The 16,796-nt window shown below is 41.2% G+C and overlaps 1 protein-coding gene across 1 annotated transcript in view; it reads left to right on the top strand.

Moving 5' to 3' along the window:
* Positions 1-16,796, top strand: part of LOC127660682 (protein kinase C epsilon type-like) — a 144,405-nt gene that overhangs the window by 30,571 nt on the left and 97,038 nt on the right. Inside the window, exon 2 of the mRNA XM_052151047.1 lies at positions 6,371-6,434. Coding sequence (XP_052007007.1) covers positions 6,371-6,434 — 64 coding nt within the window. The remainder of the gene's footprint in view (positions 1-6,370; positions 6,435-16,796) is intronic.

Here is a 16,796-nt window from a genome sequence, read left to right as displayed (position 1 = left end):
TCGTGTGGGAAGAGTACCTACAGACCCCTCGAATCTTTTGCCCATTTTTCTTATAAACCCAGATAATTCAATATGCTCACCAAATGGTGGTGTCTGTCATTATAATTAGGGTTCACAACTGTGGGATCAGAGTTTGTAATTGAATGGGTTCTTGATTCCTGTAGATTTACATGCAGGAGGTAGTTTGTATGGAGGATCTGGGGAAGGGCACACCTTTAAGGGGCACACCACATTTCTCATATTTTATAAATTCTTTTTGCTTTTCATTATGGCTGGGAGAATGAGACCAGCTTACCAGGCACACTGAGACACTTTAAATTATACCAAACATGTATATTTACTTTTTGTACACACTTAACATTGCATAGGTTTTTAGTGAGCTTTAAAGGGTAACTAAACCCTAAACCAACTTTTTTTAGTTAATGGTCTGTAAACATGGGGCTTTATTAGTACTGGTCATTGATTCAAGTAATTTTTTTGACATTTGTGTATAAAGTGTTTTAATTCTACAATATATGGTGTAAAAACGTCTGAGTGCTGTCCTCTTCAGGTTGAACGGTGGCTACTGCAGTTGAATTTTCCTATTGGCTGTTGCGGTACTTCGTGACGTAAGCGGTGACAGCTGACGTAAGCAGGTTCCAGCTCACCACGCCAGATTCATGTACATGTCGTCTTGCGACCGTTTGAGAAATAATAATAACATAGAGTCTGACAGCAGCTGTCAATTAATCCGTCACTACGAGTCTCAGGTACCCCACCCCCCCCCCCCCCCACCCGCTCAGCCCCGCACTCGGTTCGGTCCCTCTATCCCCGCCGGGGTCTGCCCACTTTCCTGCATTTTCAAATGTTTCTGGTGGGTGGAGTCAGACTCTGAGCAGGTGTTTAGTTACCCTTTAAGTGAGGAGGAGAAGGGGGGAGTAAGGGGAGATGACGAGACTGTAGAAATGAGGTGCGAGCTGTTTGCTGCGTCTCGGATGTTGCTGTTACATATGCAAGAGAGAGTTCAAATGTTAATTCTCATGAGAGCCTTTTGTTTTCTCGAGGAGTAGCCCAGACACGCTGGCACACGCCTTACAATGTCAATGAGTCATCATTGTGTAATTAGATAAAATACGATTGTCAATCATGTTTAAAAATAAGTAATTAAACAATAATTGTATTTATAATCCCAGTGAACAAGCCGACGGCGACTGTGGCAAGGAACACAAAACGCCATTAAATGTTGGTTAATGGGAGAAAAATAACCTGGGAGAAACCAGACTCACTGTGGGGGCCAGTTCCCCTCTGGCTAACATCATGAATATAATGTCAATATTACTTATATATAGTGCAAGTCATGGTTTAAAATTATTAAACTAAGTAAGTGTTAAGGGACAGTGTTTAAACATTGTATGTACTGTAAGATTAATGACCAATGTCTTTAAAGTCCAGCCTGGATTAACCATAGAAGTTCACATAGATGCAATTGTCCTTGTTAATTGGCTGATGAAGGCTTTTGTTGGCAATTGATAGTCTATGTATTCCATTTCAAGAGCGTAGTCCATCAATAGGCCGAGGTGATTCAGGCAGAGATTAGTGAGGTTCGGTGTGGTCCATCCTAATATGAAGTAACCCATTTCTTATGGTTGGAGTTGGCATCAGTTCATCTTCTGAAGTCCATCATAATAGACTGAAGTGATGTTTGGCTGGCACCGGCTGCATTTAGTCATCATCACACAGTGACACATAGCAGTGGAGTCCAACACGAAGCAGGAATGGAGCTGGATCCAGCCGTTTCTGGTGACCTCAGGATAGGAGTCCCGAGGTTGAGACAGGGAAACAAATAAAATAATATAAGCATAGATGCCATTAAATTTATTGCAGAGATATAAATCATGATTAATGTTTCTGGTTTCTGGTTCCGGCAGACTAAACTAAAGCAGCCTAATTGTGGGTTGAAGGATAAATTATGTGTATGCCTGGCTAGTCTTTAGTCTAGACTTAAACTGAGGGAAAGTGTATGCATCTCGAACAGTGTTAGAGAGACTATTCCATAGTTTAGGAGCCAAATATGAAAAGGATCTACCTCTTGTGAATTTTGATATTCTAGGAACTATTAACAGGCCAGAATTTTGCACTCGTAATGAACATGATGGAATATAGCATGGTAGAAGGTCACTTAAGTACTGCGGAGCTAGACCATTCAAATCTTTGTATGTAGTAAACAGAGTTTTAAAATGAATACGAAATTTACCATATAGCCAATGTAACGATGATAAAATGGGGCTAATATGATCATATTTCTTGGTTCTCGTCAGCACTCTGGCTGCTGCATTTTGAACCAATTGAAGTTTATTTATTGATCTTGCTGGAAGTCCTCCCAGTAATGCATTACAATAATCTATTCTTGAGGTCATGAATGCATGAATTAGTTTTTCGGCATCAGCAACAGAGAGCATGTGCCGTAATTTAGCAATATTTCTTAGGTGGAAGAATGCTGTTCTACAAACATTGGTAATCTGATTTTCACAGGACAGATTGGTATCAAATATAACACCCAAGTTCTTCGCTGTTGAAGATGATGTAACTGTACATCCATCAAGAGACAAATTATATTTTAGCTGCTTATTTATTGAGTTTTTTGGTCCAGTAATTAGTACCTCTGTTTTTTCAGAATCAAGTAGAAGGGAATTTCTGTCCATCCAATCTTTTATTTTATTGATACACTCTGCTAATTTGGAGAATTGTGAAATCTCATCAGGTTTTGAAGAAATATAAAGTTGTGTATCGTCGGCATAGCAGTGGAAACTTATTCCACAATTCCTGATAATATACAGTGCAGCATATGAGCATATACAAGGAGAAAAGCAGAGGCCCTAAAACTGATCCCTGTGGCACGCCATACTGTTGTTTGGTTTGACAATTCCTCATTTACATAGACAAAGTGGTAGCGGTCTGCTAAATAGGACCTAAACCATGCTAATACAACTCCACAAATGCCAACATAATTCTCTAACCTATTCAAGAGAATGTCATGATCTATTGTGTTGAATGCAGCACTAAGATCTAAAAGCACTAGAAGTGAAATGCAGCCGCTATCAGATGATAAGAGCAAGTCATTTGTAACTCTGATAAGTGCAGTCTCTGTACCGTGGTGAGACCTAAATCCTGACTGAAATTCTTCATAGATACTATTTCTCTGTAGAAATGAAAAACACTCAAATCATCTCCTGATTGAGTCATGCAGCAGCTCTGCTCAAACACACACACACACACACACACACACACACACACACACACACACACACACACACGTGAAACAGGTGATCCTCTTTGGATACTTTGTTTGTTTATGTTATTTATGTTAAGGGAATTCAAAAGTTAGTGCAATTCTCTGAGTAGCAGGCTAGCAGTTACAAATTTGTTTACAAGTGGCGGCTGCCGACTTCTCATATTTCTCATTGCTTTGTGTGACGTTTTTGACCAATCACAGGTTGCAGCACCTCCCAGAGTCCCTCTAAGCCCCCAAAAGTTTCTTCCCAGGAGTGGGAGCTAAAAATGTTCCTTAAAACAGCTTTGAGGAACTATAGTTCCTCAAGTGCGAAAAATAACAAAAAGTACTAGTCCTGTGGAAAAGTACTTGAAACGGGCTTAAGTCCCTGCAGTAGGAAAGAGCCTTATATGAGCTGTATACAAGCCTACCTTGCTTTGACCTACCAACGTGAGGTTTACTCTGCTGTACATTATGGACTTACCTAAATGCAAACATTGCCTTTCACACACTCACATACATGGGTGCACATTGACACGTACGGTATGTGCAAAAAACTTTCACAGATTCAAACATTCACTATATCTGCTTTTTTAATATGGCTAGTTGATACATTTGGTGTGTCGCTGTACCTGCAAGATTGAGAGAATTCAGAGATCAGCTTCAGCATGACATCACAGGAAGTGGGAGGAAGGAGGTTATAAGGTAATTTGATGGTAAAATGATTAGTCAGAGTGTCCTGCCCCCAAGTCAGTCAAAGTCCTGTAAATCAGTGCAAAAATATTCTGGAAAGTCTCCAGTATGGTATTTATAAACCATTCACTGATATATTCATTCATGCTCCATTATCCAGGGAGCTAAGAAACACTACAGCAGCCCCAGGACTTACAAAGGCACATCAGGTTTGAAAAATGAAAGTTGGATTTGAATATTCATAAATTCTACAAACAGCTTGTGGGTAGTGTGACCTGCTATACACCATGTAAAAATTATTTAAAAAGCATTAAGCTAATACTTGTAGAATAAATGTAATGTCTCATAGCTAGTATTTTAGCAATGAAACAGTTTTGCACTAAAAATGAAGTGGCATGCTGTTGCATTAATTGGGCTAAGTAAAATACAGTTTTAAACTTAATGTTTAAAACCAACATACAAAACTGCTCACATTTGTGTAATTGGACTTTTGACTCCAAACCTTATGGTTACTGAGCCCTTGTGACAGCCTCATCATGTGGTCACTCAGATGTATTTTCCAGTGAATATGTAGAGTAAAGAATCTCAGCTACTGTAATCAAATTGACCTTGATGCTGGTACTTTTGGTTTGCGTGTGAAATTTGTGTGAGTGTGCTTGCAAAAGATTTTTTGCACTGGTGCATCCTGTGTAAAACCTGTTTTGAGTGCACTAACATGATACAGCTCGCCATAACCCAACTCCCACACACATCCTCGCTGTCTCTGTCTCTCTCTAGTCTCATAGCATGTACAAATCTCTCCTCTCATCCCCACATCCTCCCTCCATTTCCTGCTGTAATCTGGTTTTGATGGAAGATCTGTTATACTGTCATTAGCTGCAGAGAGGAGAGATGGCTTTATATCAGCACAAGACTCACATGGCTCTTGCTGTTTCCTCTCTCAGTGACACATACTCAGATATTTGTTTGACTGATCTTGATCGTGCATGCTTGTTTATTTTTGTCAGTGTTATCAGTGATAAGGCATTCATAGGTGGTGTGCAAACTTAGCGAGAATTCATAGGCACTGATTTATTGTATTACAGTCTTTGCACACACCTGTAAATCAGTGGAGTAATCAGATTATCTATTTAGTCATACATTTAGGATATAAACACCAGGATGTTGGCCTACAGGGTAGTTGAAAAATAACATTATGAACATGAACATGCTAATTTTCAACATAATTAATATCATTAACTTTTTATGTGAGCCAAAAATATCATAGAAGCACCAGAAAATGACGTGGTTGCTTAAGCAATTGTGCTTTTTCTTTCACATTTGCCATTATGACACTATCAGTTAGGTTTAGGTTAGGGACTAGGGAGATGGCGCATTAACCTTAAAAACGTTATTTGTTTGGGGGAATATTTAACTTGCTTTTAGAGTGGACATTTACCTAGGAACTGCCGCGATACTTGTTAATTTATTCCATAGACTTTTTATAAAATGCTTTATAAAAGAGTTGTAAGCCATGAACCATGCCTCCCAGCACCGAGGTGAATCACAACATCATGAACTTTGTTTTGAGGCAAAAAAGTATTTGAAAATCAGACATAAAGACAAAGGTACAAGACTGTGTACTTACCGTCTTTTATGAGGGCACACACTACTGTACAATCCCATGAAGCATTGCGAATAATGTTGCATTTAATAAAAACCGATGGGAATATATACAACTATTGATTTTAGGTTGTTGATTCTAAGTATAGTTACATATTTTATGTTTATTGCAAAATATTCCGACATGTACAAATATATAAGTAGTTTAAGGGTGAAGGGAGACCGACTCAATGTCATTCACAGTGCATCATTGGAGTGTACGATCGCTCCGAAGCACATTTCGTGGGCTTGGTTGGCCATGGTTCTCTGATTGGTGTAGCTTTCTCTGCTGGACCATGGGTAATATAGTTGTTTAACATAAATTCTGATATCAAACACGATTTTTAAACAATGAAGTTGAAATAACGCAGACCGATGGCTTCAACGGAAGCATATACCATTGATGAACATTTTCGTAGCTCAAGGAAGGTCTGTCTTTAAAGATTTTTAAGTTATCATTGAAAATCTATTCATCAATTGGATAAATTAATGGGATTCGTACTTCCAGAACCAGACTGATGCTCTATTTCATTTAGCAAACATTTTGCCACAGGCACTGTATTTTCATGAGATCGGGATGTATAAAATAATTACAAAAATGCTGTTTTAATCAGTTACAATAGTTTATAATTTACTATGGAAATTAGGTATTTTGCTATTGCTTATATTGTTGGCTCCATGCTTGTGGTTTACCTCATTTGCAATTTGTAAATATAAATGATGTATTGTTTAGATGGGTTAAGTTCTGCTGCTAAAATTTTCATTCTTGTTTGATTGTCCTTGCAGATAGACCTGGAGCCAGAGGGAAAGGTCTATGTTATTATCGATCTGTCTGGATCGTCCAGTGAAGGTAAGACATTAGTGTACACTGTCTGTGATCGCATTACATGTCATTTAAAGACTGCATGAATCATGTTCCTGTGTAATCATTATCCCTAATATAAGATTTCTCAAAAGGACAAAATCTCACACACACAGGTTTTGATTCCAGTCATCTTGTATTCTGTTTGATACACCAAAAAAATTAAGTGTGGGATACACAGTAAATAGGAGTGTTGTATTATTAGGTCACTTAACATAAACCACTTGCCTTATTGGTAAAGGCAATGCCTAGCCTTAATGCTGAAGAGCATGGATGCGCATTAGCGGGACCAATCTGAAAAATCTTATTATTTTCATAAGTATGATTTCAGCTATAGAAGCTACTGTAACTTAATGATACTTAAAAAAAACTTTAGGATTTTGGTCACATTTAATTTATTTTATTGAAACGTAAGCAAAGCAAGAAGTTTAGGATTTTATTTCAAGTTTTATTTCATAAAATCCTTAGTATGATGCATGCCTTAAAAAAAAGCTGCCTTGGGGTTTTGCCGATCAGAATTCATTTTATGCCTTTGCTTTTCAAGCAAACAATCTCTTCATATTTGGATTAAACATTGCTGGTTTAATCACCTCGGCGTTCACGTTCCTCTTCGAAGCTGGTTTCATTAGCAAGATAAGAGAATTATTGTTATATACACCTAACTGATTGTCAGTGGGGGTTAGGTTTTTCTATCAATGATCTCAATTCTCTCCATCATACATAAATACCTACTATATCAGTATGGCTTTTCAATCTGCTATGTTTCGTTTGAACAGAGCTCGGTGCACGCCGATCTTTGTGTTTGGTATGTCAAAGGTTGTGTGTTTTTTCCAGTGTGGCAGGGTGTCGTGTGGGGGCTATTTCAAGTTTGACCTGTATGTTTTTTTTTGTTCACATTTTATTTAGCATGCATTTACAATACAACAATAAATTTGCAAAATAAAGCCAGAACTGTTGCACACTGTAACGTTACATGAATAAAACTTTTATCGATGTTATTGGTTACTTCAGTAACACAAACTTACTTCAAGCTGCCTTGAAGGACAAGAGGAGGAGGAAGATGATGCCGCTCCGTGTCTCTCCTGAGAGCTCATCTTTACAGACTGATCGAAGACGATTATTAGACGATCGAAGGTCTCATATAATATTAAATTATATAATTATAGGTCAAATATTATTTACATATTGTTAGTAAGTAATACAACAAAGCACAACGTATTGCATAACTACAAATCACCGCGAGAGCTTTCCAATATCGCGCCACTGAGTGACGTCTGTACATCCGGGTCAGAGAGCACCTGTCCATCAAAAGCTCACTATCCAATCAGAGTAGATCACTGTTAAGCCCACCCCCACGAGAGGTTTGTCTCAAAACAGCAAACGAAAAACTGCGAAGCGTAAGCGAAATCTGTGGCAATGTATTCAGAATCCACGATTTGCAAAGCGAATCTTTGAAAAACATTAACAAAAAATGAAGCATATTTGAAGAGCCTGTTAAATTCGATGCGACTGAGTTCATTTTTTCATTTTAATTGTGTTTTTCTTCTTTTGTAATGGAATATTTTTGATAGTTTCTGAAAAAGTTACGTTCAGTTTTATAAAGTTACATTCATTATTATTGACACAATCGTAATTCCATAGTTTCATGGCGGGTAATGTACTGTGCTCCAAAACATTGGTGCTGATTGGCCCAAGAGGAGTCCTGTTCGCCAATGAACGCTATCTATCGATCTGCGCTCGATTGCTCTTCCTTCATCCTCCAACTACCCGGATGTCTGTCTCAGTAACTTGAAATTGAATTTGAGAACTGAATCTGAATTGTGAGAAGTGAATGTGAAGACATATAGAGAGTTTAATTTTCAGTGAGGATCAAATTTTATTGGACTTCAGTTCCAAACGAATAAATTCAATTTCAAATGATACAATTCAGATTCAGTTTTTGAATAAATTCAATTTTAATTAAACAATACAATTTCAAATGATGTGATTCAAATTCAGTTTCTGGTGGCACATATTTCAGCCCATACTGCACGTATCTTCACAGAAATTGATGTATGATGTCACAGTATCTTTGAGCTCGTCCAGGTCTGTGGCTGCAGCCTCAAACACCCCAATCAGCACAGTCAAAGCAGGCTTATAGGTCCAGCTCTGCTTCATTTGTTTACTATTTACAATCCTTACTACAGGTTTAGCTGATTTTAGTTTCTGCTTGTAGGTCAGGAGAAGATGAACCAGACAGTGATCAGATAGTCCTAAAGCTGCACCTGGGACAGAGTGATATGCATCCTTTACAGTAGTGTAGCAGTGATCCAGTATATTGTGTAACTGGTGTAACATTGTGGCAGAGCAGGAGCAGAGCAAGATGAAGATGATGGTGAAGTGCTGAATCCAAATGCAGTTTTATTTACAGTGCTGGTATCCAAATGTGATTAAAAAACAAAACTTGATTTGACTTAACTGTTACAAACAACATGACACCAACAATACTCGACCAGAGACAATGGCAAACATGAGGGCTTAAATACATGGACATGGGTAACAACATGACATTGACAACCAATGATGAGACTAAACTAATGAACATGATAACAAGTCTAATAAACAGGAACCAATAATAAAACAGAACTGATAATAAGATAACAAGACACACAAAACCAGATATTCACATGACCGGAACAAATGAGGGGAATAGGAAATCACAAAAAAAAACATCACAAACAAACAAAAGTAACAAAAACACTAGAGAGCTCCACACGGAAGCAGCCATCTGCAGCGCCATCTTATCCATCAACTGCAGGAACATGCTGGGTACCGAGACAATCGACAGAGATGTGCTGGAGAGGACAAGTGAGTCACAGAAAGGGACAGAGACACAACATGTTTGCAAAATAAAGTTCACAGGCAGTCCATCATGCTGGTCCCTCAATCAGGTCAAACCATGATGAGAAATAACCCCATCACAGCTCTGAATCCCCCTGTGCTTATTACTGCCTGCCTGAGCTGTGTGGAGTAATGAATACTGCAGATACTAATTTGCACTCAGTGCTTATTTATGCCTCTTTGACTACAAGAATTTCTGTATTGTTTCTAAGAAAAACAGACCTGTCCTTTTCACTCTGCTCACTGACATTCAGTATTGAAACGGAGTCATTATGCATTCAAGATGTAGACTGCTGTCTGTGTGTGTGTGTGTGTGTGCGTGCGTGCTTTCTAATCCATTTACATGAAATCTGCTCCGTTGCCTGAACAGTTAGAGTGAAATTGCCATTAATGGTTTTGATTTTGAAAAGATACCTTTTGTACTCAACTCAAATGTGTCTCCTCTAAAAGATGTGATGAGCGAATGGCAATCATATGCAAAAGGGAATTGAGAATACAGAAAGAACAAGAATGTACTTAGACAGAAATAATGCCCCTCTTGCTCTCTTCATCCCAAATCAAAATATCCCACTCCCAAATCTCTATGATATTCTGGTCTGTAAATATTACTTGGGTCCCTCATTCAGTGTTATACTATGGAATTTTTTACTGATCGTAGGTCCAGTCATTTAGAAAACTGATAGTACATCTTTGCTTAACTTGGCTTTGTAAGCAACTCTATTTAGCCATTAGCTTATACTTTCATTTAAAATGTTTTATGAAGCTTGATCTCATGAAAATTATGTGACACTGGTGACATTTTTGCAAAATTACATTACACATATTGCGGCTGTTCCGAGGTGAAATGTCCATTGTGTGGAGCTAAAAGCAAGTTAAATGTTCTCCCTAACCTTTAAAATGTATCATCTTTCAAGTCATGCACTTTAAAATGTTTAAATGTCATAAGATAGCATTGTGTGAGGAACTGAGTGAAAAGTAAGCATTGATGAATTGAAAATCTGCCATCTTACTTGTGATTTGTGTGAATAAATATCATTGTTGTTGTAGCGCCTCTAGTGTTCATTGCACCAGGAAAGTGGCACGATATATACAACAAGCCACGTAATGATAATTTTGCAAAATTGTGATGTACAAAACCAGCCCAGATGGGACTTGTGATAGAAATCAAGTATATTCAGCGCATTTGTTTTTTAACACTGAAGCGTGCCAAGTCTTGACTATCACTCCACTTTTCCCGTGGAGTTCAAAGCACCGCTGGAATTTGATGCTCTGACGCGACGAACGCGTCTTCAACTGGCACAGTTAGACACAGTCCACCGGCAGATTAATATCGTGGAGGATGAGAGATTAAGAGATTTAATGCCCATTGCAATGAATACTAAACCTATAGGGACGAAAGCCATATTTACACAGCAAAAGTGGCACTGAAGCTGCATCGGAAGTGGCAATTAGGTGTATTTTTACAAAGCAGGAATAAATGCATTTACAAAGAAAATGCATAAATAATGTTATGAGATTACAATTTTAAATGTAAAATAATGAATTTAGAAATATGAAATGAATGAATACTAGTAATTAGTCAATACACAACCTATGAGGAATAATCTTTCATTAAGTCAACCTCCCAGTAAGACTTTGGGAAACATTTAATGTTACTTGAATAGACCAATATTTCTATCTTTTTATTGAAGGCACTTTTTTGGGAAAATGTTAATGAAGCATTGTATTGTTACATATTGTTTAGTTTTCTTTCATAAGATGGAAATAAATGCATGTTGACAGGAAAATAAGTATATATGGTGTCAGAATTCGCCATTTTCAAAATCTGTGATTCTTCTTCTTTTGGCTGCTCCCATTAGGGGTCACCACAATGGACCATCAGTGAGCCACATATTTGACTTGGCACAGGTTTTATGCCAAATGCCATCCTGATGCAACCCCCAGTGGTGGGGTGGACTATCACTCACACCTATTGGGCACTTTTACAGGATCCAATTCACTTCATGTCATTCATGTTTTGGACTTGTTGGAACTTTTGGAAACCAGAGCACCTGGAGGAAACCCATGCAAATGCATGGAGGACATACAATCTCCACACAGAAAGACCCAGTTGGTCCAGGACTCAAACCCGGAATCTTCTTTCTGTGAGGTGACAGTGCTAACCACTGAGCCACCGTGCCCCCCTTTTCAAAATCTGCGAACCTAGAAATGTTTTTGCTATAAATCACAATCAAGAATTTTAATAGACTGACAGCCCTAATTAAATGTATATTCCTGGTAAGCACTATAATTCAATGTAGTTTTAACACCTGACATTAATTTGTAAACATGCTATTTTGGCCTTTGCACTAAGAAAAGTGAAAAAATTTAGACATGTTATCGGTTCATCTAACCACTGATCTACAAATGTCCCAGACCGACTGTGACTAACATAATGAGTAAAAGTGGATGGCATGCTGGCTAGCTAAAGTAGTTGTCAATGCCATTCTAGTTTGTTTGTAGACGCGTGTAGCACCACAAGGAGATGTTCCGTTAAAAAAAATTGTAAGTCCAGATGTTCATGTATGTAGTTATAACACTATGTGTTAGTTGTAGATTGACCATATGTTGTTTGCACAATGTTAACAAGCTAAGTAAAATAATAGTGTTCCCTTTACAAAAAGCTTCACTTTGATGCTGCGCTGCTAAGCGCTACGGGGGAACAACTCTAGCTGTGAACCGAGCTGAAATAGTGTGTGTAACACGTCAATAAACATTGACTGGAATTTATAGCCTCGGCTGATGTAATCATTAGATGCACCTGTGGCCAGGCTATAAATGGATACGTCACCAGGTGTCGTCAGAAACTCTTTTTTCAGAGTGATTCTGTTTCTGTGTGTTTCACAAACCCTGTCAAAACTTTCTTTCCTCTGTTAGGAGTTAGAATCAGTTAGGCAGTGTGCAGTGAACGTTGTTCTCTTTGTTCTCTTTTTTCTTCTCTCTTCTGTTTAGAAAATATTATATATATATATATATATTTCTAAAAAAAAAAGAAAGAAAAAAAGAGAGAATGACTGAAAGCCACAAACGGTGCGTGTTCCCCTCTTCTTGATCTATTGCTGAAGAGGACACACATCAGTTTTTGCTCTGTTTGTTTGGGGGTAAGAGCATGCTGCTCTTGTGTTGCAGCAGGGTGGGTGCGAGCACTGCGATTTGCTTTAACAGGCAGAGTGCTTCGTGCTCGCCTCACTTGCTTCCGGGAGTCAGCACTCACGAAAAATAAAAAAATAAAGATCGTTCGTGGGGCTCTTGCATGGATTTGGCTGAGGAGCAAGAGACGGGTTGATCCCTTTCTCTCACTCTCTCCCCAAACCCAGCTGGTCCTTCACATGATCTCGAAGTGCGTTCCGACGCTTCTTCGGATCATGAGGAGGATCGCGATTCTCTTCCCGCCTCCGAGCTTTCCGTCCGCGATAAAAAAAAAATCTACGGAGGAATTGCTCGATGTTGTTACTCAAGCGGTTGCCAGATTGGACTGGCCACACGAAAGAGACACCAAACCCTCCAAATGAGGGGATAGATTTTATCTTCCAGTCTAAGAAAGGGAACGCCTCATGAGTCCCTTCCCTTCTTTGATAACCTCAATGAAGAGCTTTTTCGCTCATGGAGGAACCCCTAAAAAAATAAAAAATTTATTAATATATTTATTAAATAAATAAATAATAATAAAAAAAAAAATATATATATATATATATTTTCTTCCCGTGTTCACATACCCTCGACGTCATTATATTCGACCATCGTGGGTGCTGAGGCACGGGGGTATTCAATGATGCCGCCGGTCGAAGAGACGCTTGCGGGCTATCTCTCGCCGGGCTCGGCATCGTCACTTAAGAAGCACTCTCTCCCCTCAAAGCCTTGTAGGACAACCTCCACTTTAGTGGGAAGGGCTTATCAAGCAGCAGGTCAGGCTGGTGCTGCTCTGCACACCATGCTGTTTTACAGGCGTACCAGAATGACCTCCCGGACGACCTGAGTGTGGGTTCTGCGCTTGACGAGCAAGCCTCAGACCCGCCTCAGTCCTGTCTGAACGGAGGCTCAAAAGCAAAGCGTGGCGAGTCGTGCTCCTCCTCCCAGGGATTGGGGACAGTCTCGCCTCCCTCGCCAGCCCCCGAAGCAAGACCTCAGGGCTATCATTTCTAGTAAGAGAAACCCTGACGGTCTTGCGCCTAGATTAGGGGGTAGCTCCCCTCGGGACGGGGCGCGTGCTTCACTTCACCCCTCCCGGTACCCCCTCAAAGCCCCTCCATTCCCGCCACCTCTTGGTGTTTCGGGTTGCAGAGGCTTCCGTCAAAATTGGGTGTTTTCGCTGTTCCTGCATTTTATTCAGGATGCGAAACACCCGACAACCCCTCAACAGGAAGTGTTCAAATATAATACCCATCTCAGAGATCCTGGCAGTGTGGAAACTTCTGCCGGATATATTCTTTTCTGTGGGTCTGATAAGGCCGTCAGGATTTAATTCACTCGCCGCTTTTCCGTGTTTCAAGGACGTGTTCTCACACCGTAAACCGGATTTCTTTTTTGTAAAAACAAAAAACTCAATCTCCTGGTTAAAGGGGCCATGGTATGTGTTCCCCTTCCAGAGAGAGAGTTAGGTTATTACACTAAATACTTCCCGTTTCCCATGGAGGATGAGGGGTGGCGTCTGGCTTAGATCTTAAAGCTTGAACTACCCGTGGGTGTTCAAGTCCAAGATGATGCCTGTCAAGACGGTCGTGTCTCAAGCCCTACAACTCGTTTGGCTGGTCACCATCGATCTTATGACGCACTTCTATACTTCATTTAGAAGTTCTGCCACAACATGGAAAGTTCCTGAGGTTCACTTCCGGGGGCGAAGTCTTCCAGGGTCAGGTTCTTTCACTCAGCCTAGCCCTTTTTACCCGCACATTCACAATGCATGATGTAGTGCTGGCTCCTTGCGACTCCGGGGCATCTGCATTCTGAATTATGTCGACGAATGGCTGATCCTAGCGCAGTTCCAGGAACTGGCAGTTCAGCACAGGGACATCATCTTAGCTCATCTGTTTCTCTGGGGTTGAGGCTTAACGCCAAGAAAAGCGTCCTCTCTCCCACTCAGAACACTGTCTATCGGGGCATCGTATGGAGTTCAATCACAATGCGGGCACAACTGTCTCCCGCTAGTATTGAGTCCATTCAGATCACCCTGAGCAAAGTCAGGCTAGGTCAAGGTTGCACTGTTATCAGTATCAACAATTTCCAGGTCTCTGGGCGACCGCATCCACGGTGATCCCTCTGGACCTTCTGCTCATGAGACCGTTTTTGTTGTGGCCAAAAGCCAGGGGATTTCTTCCAAGGGCCAAAACCCCTAGGCTAAATAGGGTTACGCGCCTCAGGCTTCGTTCCCTTTCTATGTGGTTCAGACCCCGGTTTTTTGCCTTGGTTCCCACTCTAGGTGCGTCTTGTTGTCGCAGGCTGCTAACAACAGACGCCTACCTGATGGGTGGGGTAGCGGCCTTAAGTGGTCGTCCAGCTTAAGGGGATAGGAGGGTCGTCAGCTCGGTTGTCACAGTCACTGTCTCGGGTTGATGGCTGTATTTCTGGCCCTGAAATACCTCCTCCTGAGGCTACCATGTCTTTGTTTGGGTGGACAATACAGCGGTAGCCTCTTACATAAATCATCAAGGAAACCCACGTTCTTGTCAGCTGTATTTCTGACACGTTGGGTTCTCCTTAGGGCCCAGGGCAAGCTCCTGTCACTCAGGTCAGTTATATCCCTGGATGCCTGTATATGGGAGCAGATTTACGGTCCAGACAGAAAATTCCAACGGGGGAGTTAAGAACTCCACCCTAAGGTAGTAGTTGCCCAGAGTTTGCCAGCAAGGGTTTTTGCCTCTTACTGATAGCACCCCGCTGGCCGAACAGGGCTTGGTTCTTTGAGCTAATCTCTTCCCTCGACGGCTCGCCTTGGGCGATTCCGAACAGGAAGGATCTTCTATCTCAGGCACAGGGCAATATATCATCCCTGCCCCAAATTGTGGAATCTTTCATGTTTGTCCCCTAAGGGTACCAACTGAGGGACGCAGGGCTGTCTCCTGAGGTTATCGAGACCTTATTAAATGCCGGGCTTTTTCCACTTGGAACAAGTTTGGGTGAGATCTTAGGGCAGAAGAGGACCTCTTCGCCTCTATGAATAGCGCAATGTCTCCTCTACTTCTCCCTGAAATCACCCAGCCCCCTTGGGTCTGGACGTTAAGACACATACATGACCCAGAATGCGTCTGTATGCGTTTCCCCGGTTTCTCTGCTCCCGGGAGTCTTGGGAATGTTCACCAGCAAGGGTCTTGCCTCTTATTAATGGCGCTTTGCTGGCCGAACAGGATATGTTTCTCAGAGTTAATTCCTCTCCTCGACGGCTCGCCTTGGGCAATTCCGAACAGGGAGGACCTTCTCATCCTTGGCCCGAATTGTGAAACCTTTCATGTCTGGCCCCTAAGGGTACCGAATGAGGTTCACAGGGTTTTCTCTTGAGGTTATCGAGACCATTTCAAGTGCTAGGGCTCCCTCCACTTGGAACTGATCTGGGTAGATTTTACAGGGCAGAAGAGGACCTCTTCGCCTCTGTTGATAGCGCAATGTCTCCTCTACTTCTCCCGAGTCGCCCAGCAACCCCATGGAGGGGCTGATCGTAGTAACGCATTCATAGCACAAATGCACCTGCATGCGTTTCCATCTACTAAAGTTCTTATTACAGAACCAGCTAACTGCCAGTTTGCTTCAGTTCTGGATTTTCTGTAGAAAGAACTGTCAGCGGGCACTTGCCTCGCCACTGCCAGGTTCTATGTGGCCACTGCGGTTTTCCACGGCTTGGTGGGCGGGGTGCCCTCAAAGAGGCATCCTCATTATTGCCTGGGCCTACGAGGCAGCGGTCAAGCTTCAGCCAGTAGGTTTTAGGGCACACTCTACCAGAGGGCTCTCCTCCTCTAAAACATTGGCTAGAGGTCTTCCTCTGCAGCAAGTTTGTGATGCGGCAGGTTGTCCTCTCCGCACACATTCATTAGATTTTTATAGTTTGGATGTTCTGCCACTCCGGGCTCTTATGCCCTTGAGTCGACATCTCAAACTCATGTCTGGACAAGTTTGTGATGCGGCAGGCTGGTCCTCTCCGCTCACATTCATCAGTTTTTATGACTAGTTTGTGTTGCGATAGGGTTCTCTTCGCACACATTCATCGAACTTTATGGGCTAGATGCTTTGCTACTCCGGACTCTTATGTCCTTGAGTCGACATCTCAGCCCATGCCTAAACAAGTTTGTCAAGCTGGCCCCTAAATCTGGGGCCGGCTTGACAAAACACGTAGACATTTACTGTTGCAATTTTCAGTCACACATAAGGCTGCTTTTTCACAGTACACAAAAGGTTTTCTTTTCAGCAACACCACAATGACACACAGACACACACAGCTTCATG

The sequence above is a fragment of the Xyrauchen texanus genome, chromosome 20 (genome assembly GCF_025860055.1).
Source record: "Xyrauchen texanus isolate HMW12.3.18 chromosome 20, RBS_HiC_50CHRs, whole genome shotgun sequence".
Taxonomy (NCBI): domain Eukaryota; kingdom Metazoa; phylum Chordata; class Actinopteri; order Cypriniformes; family Catostomidae; genus Xyrauchen; species Xyrauchen texanus.
Note: the sequence above shows the minus strand (reverse complement) of the source record. Positions and strands in the feature narration are given on the sequence as shown.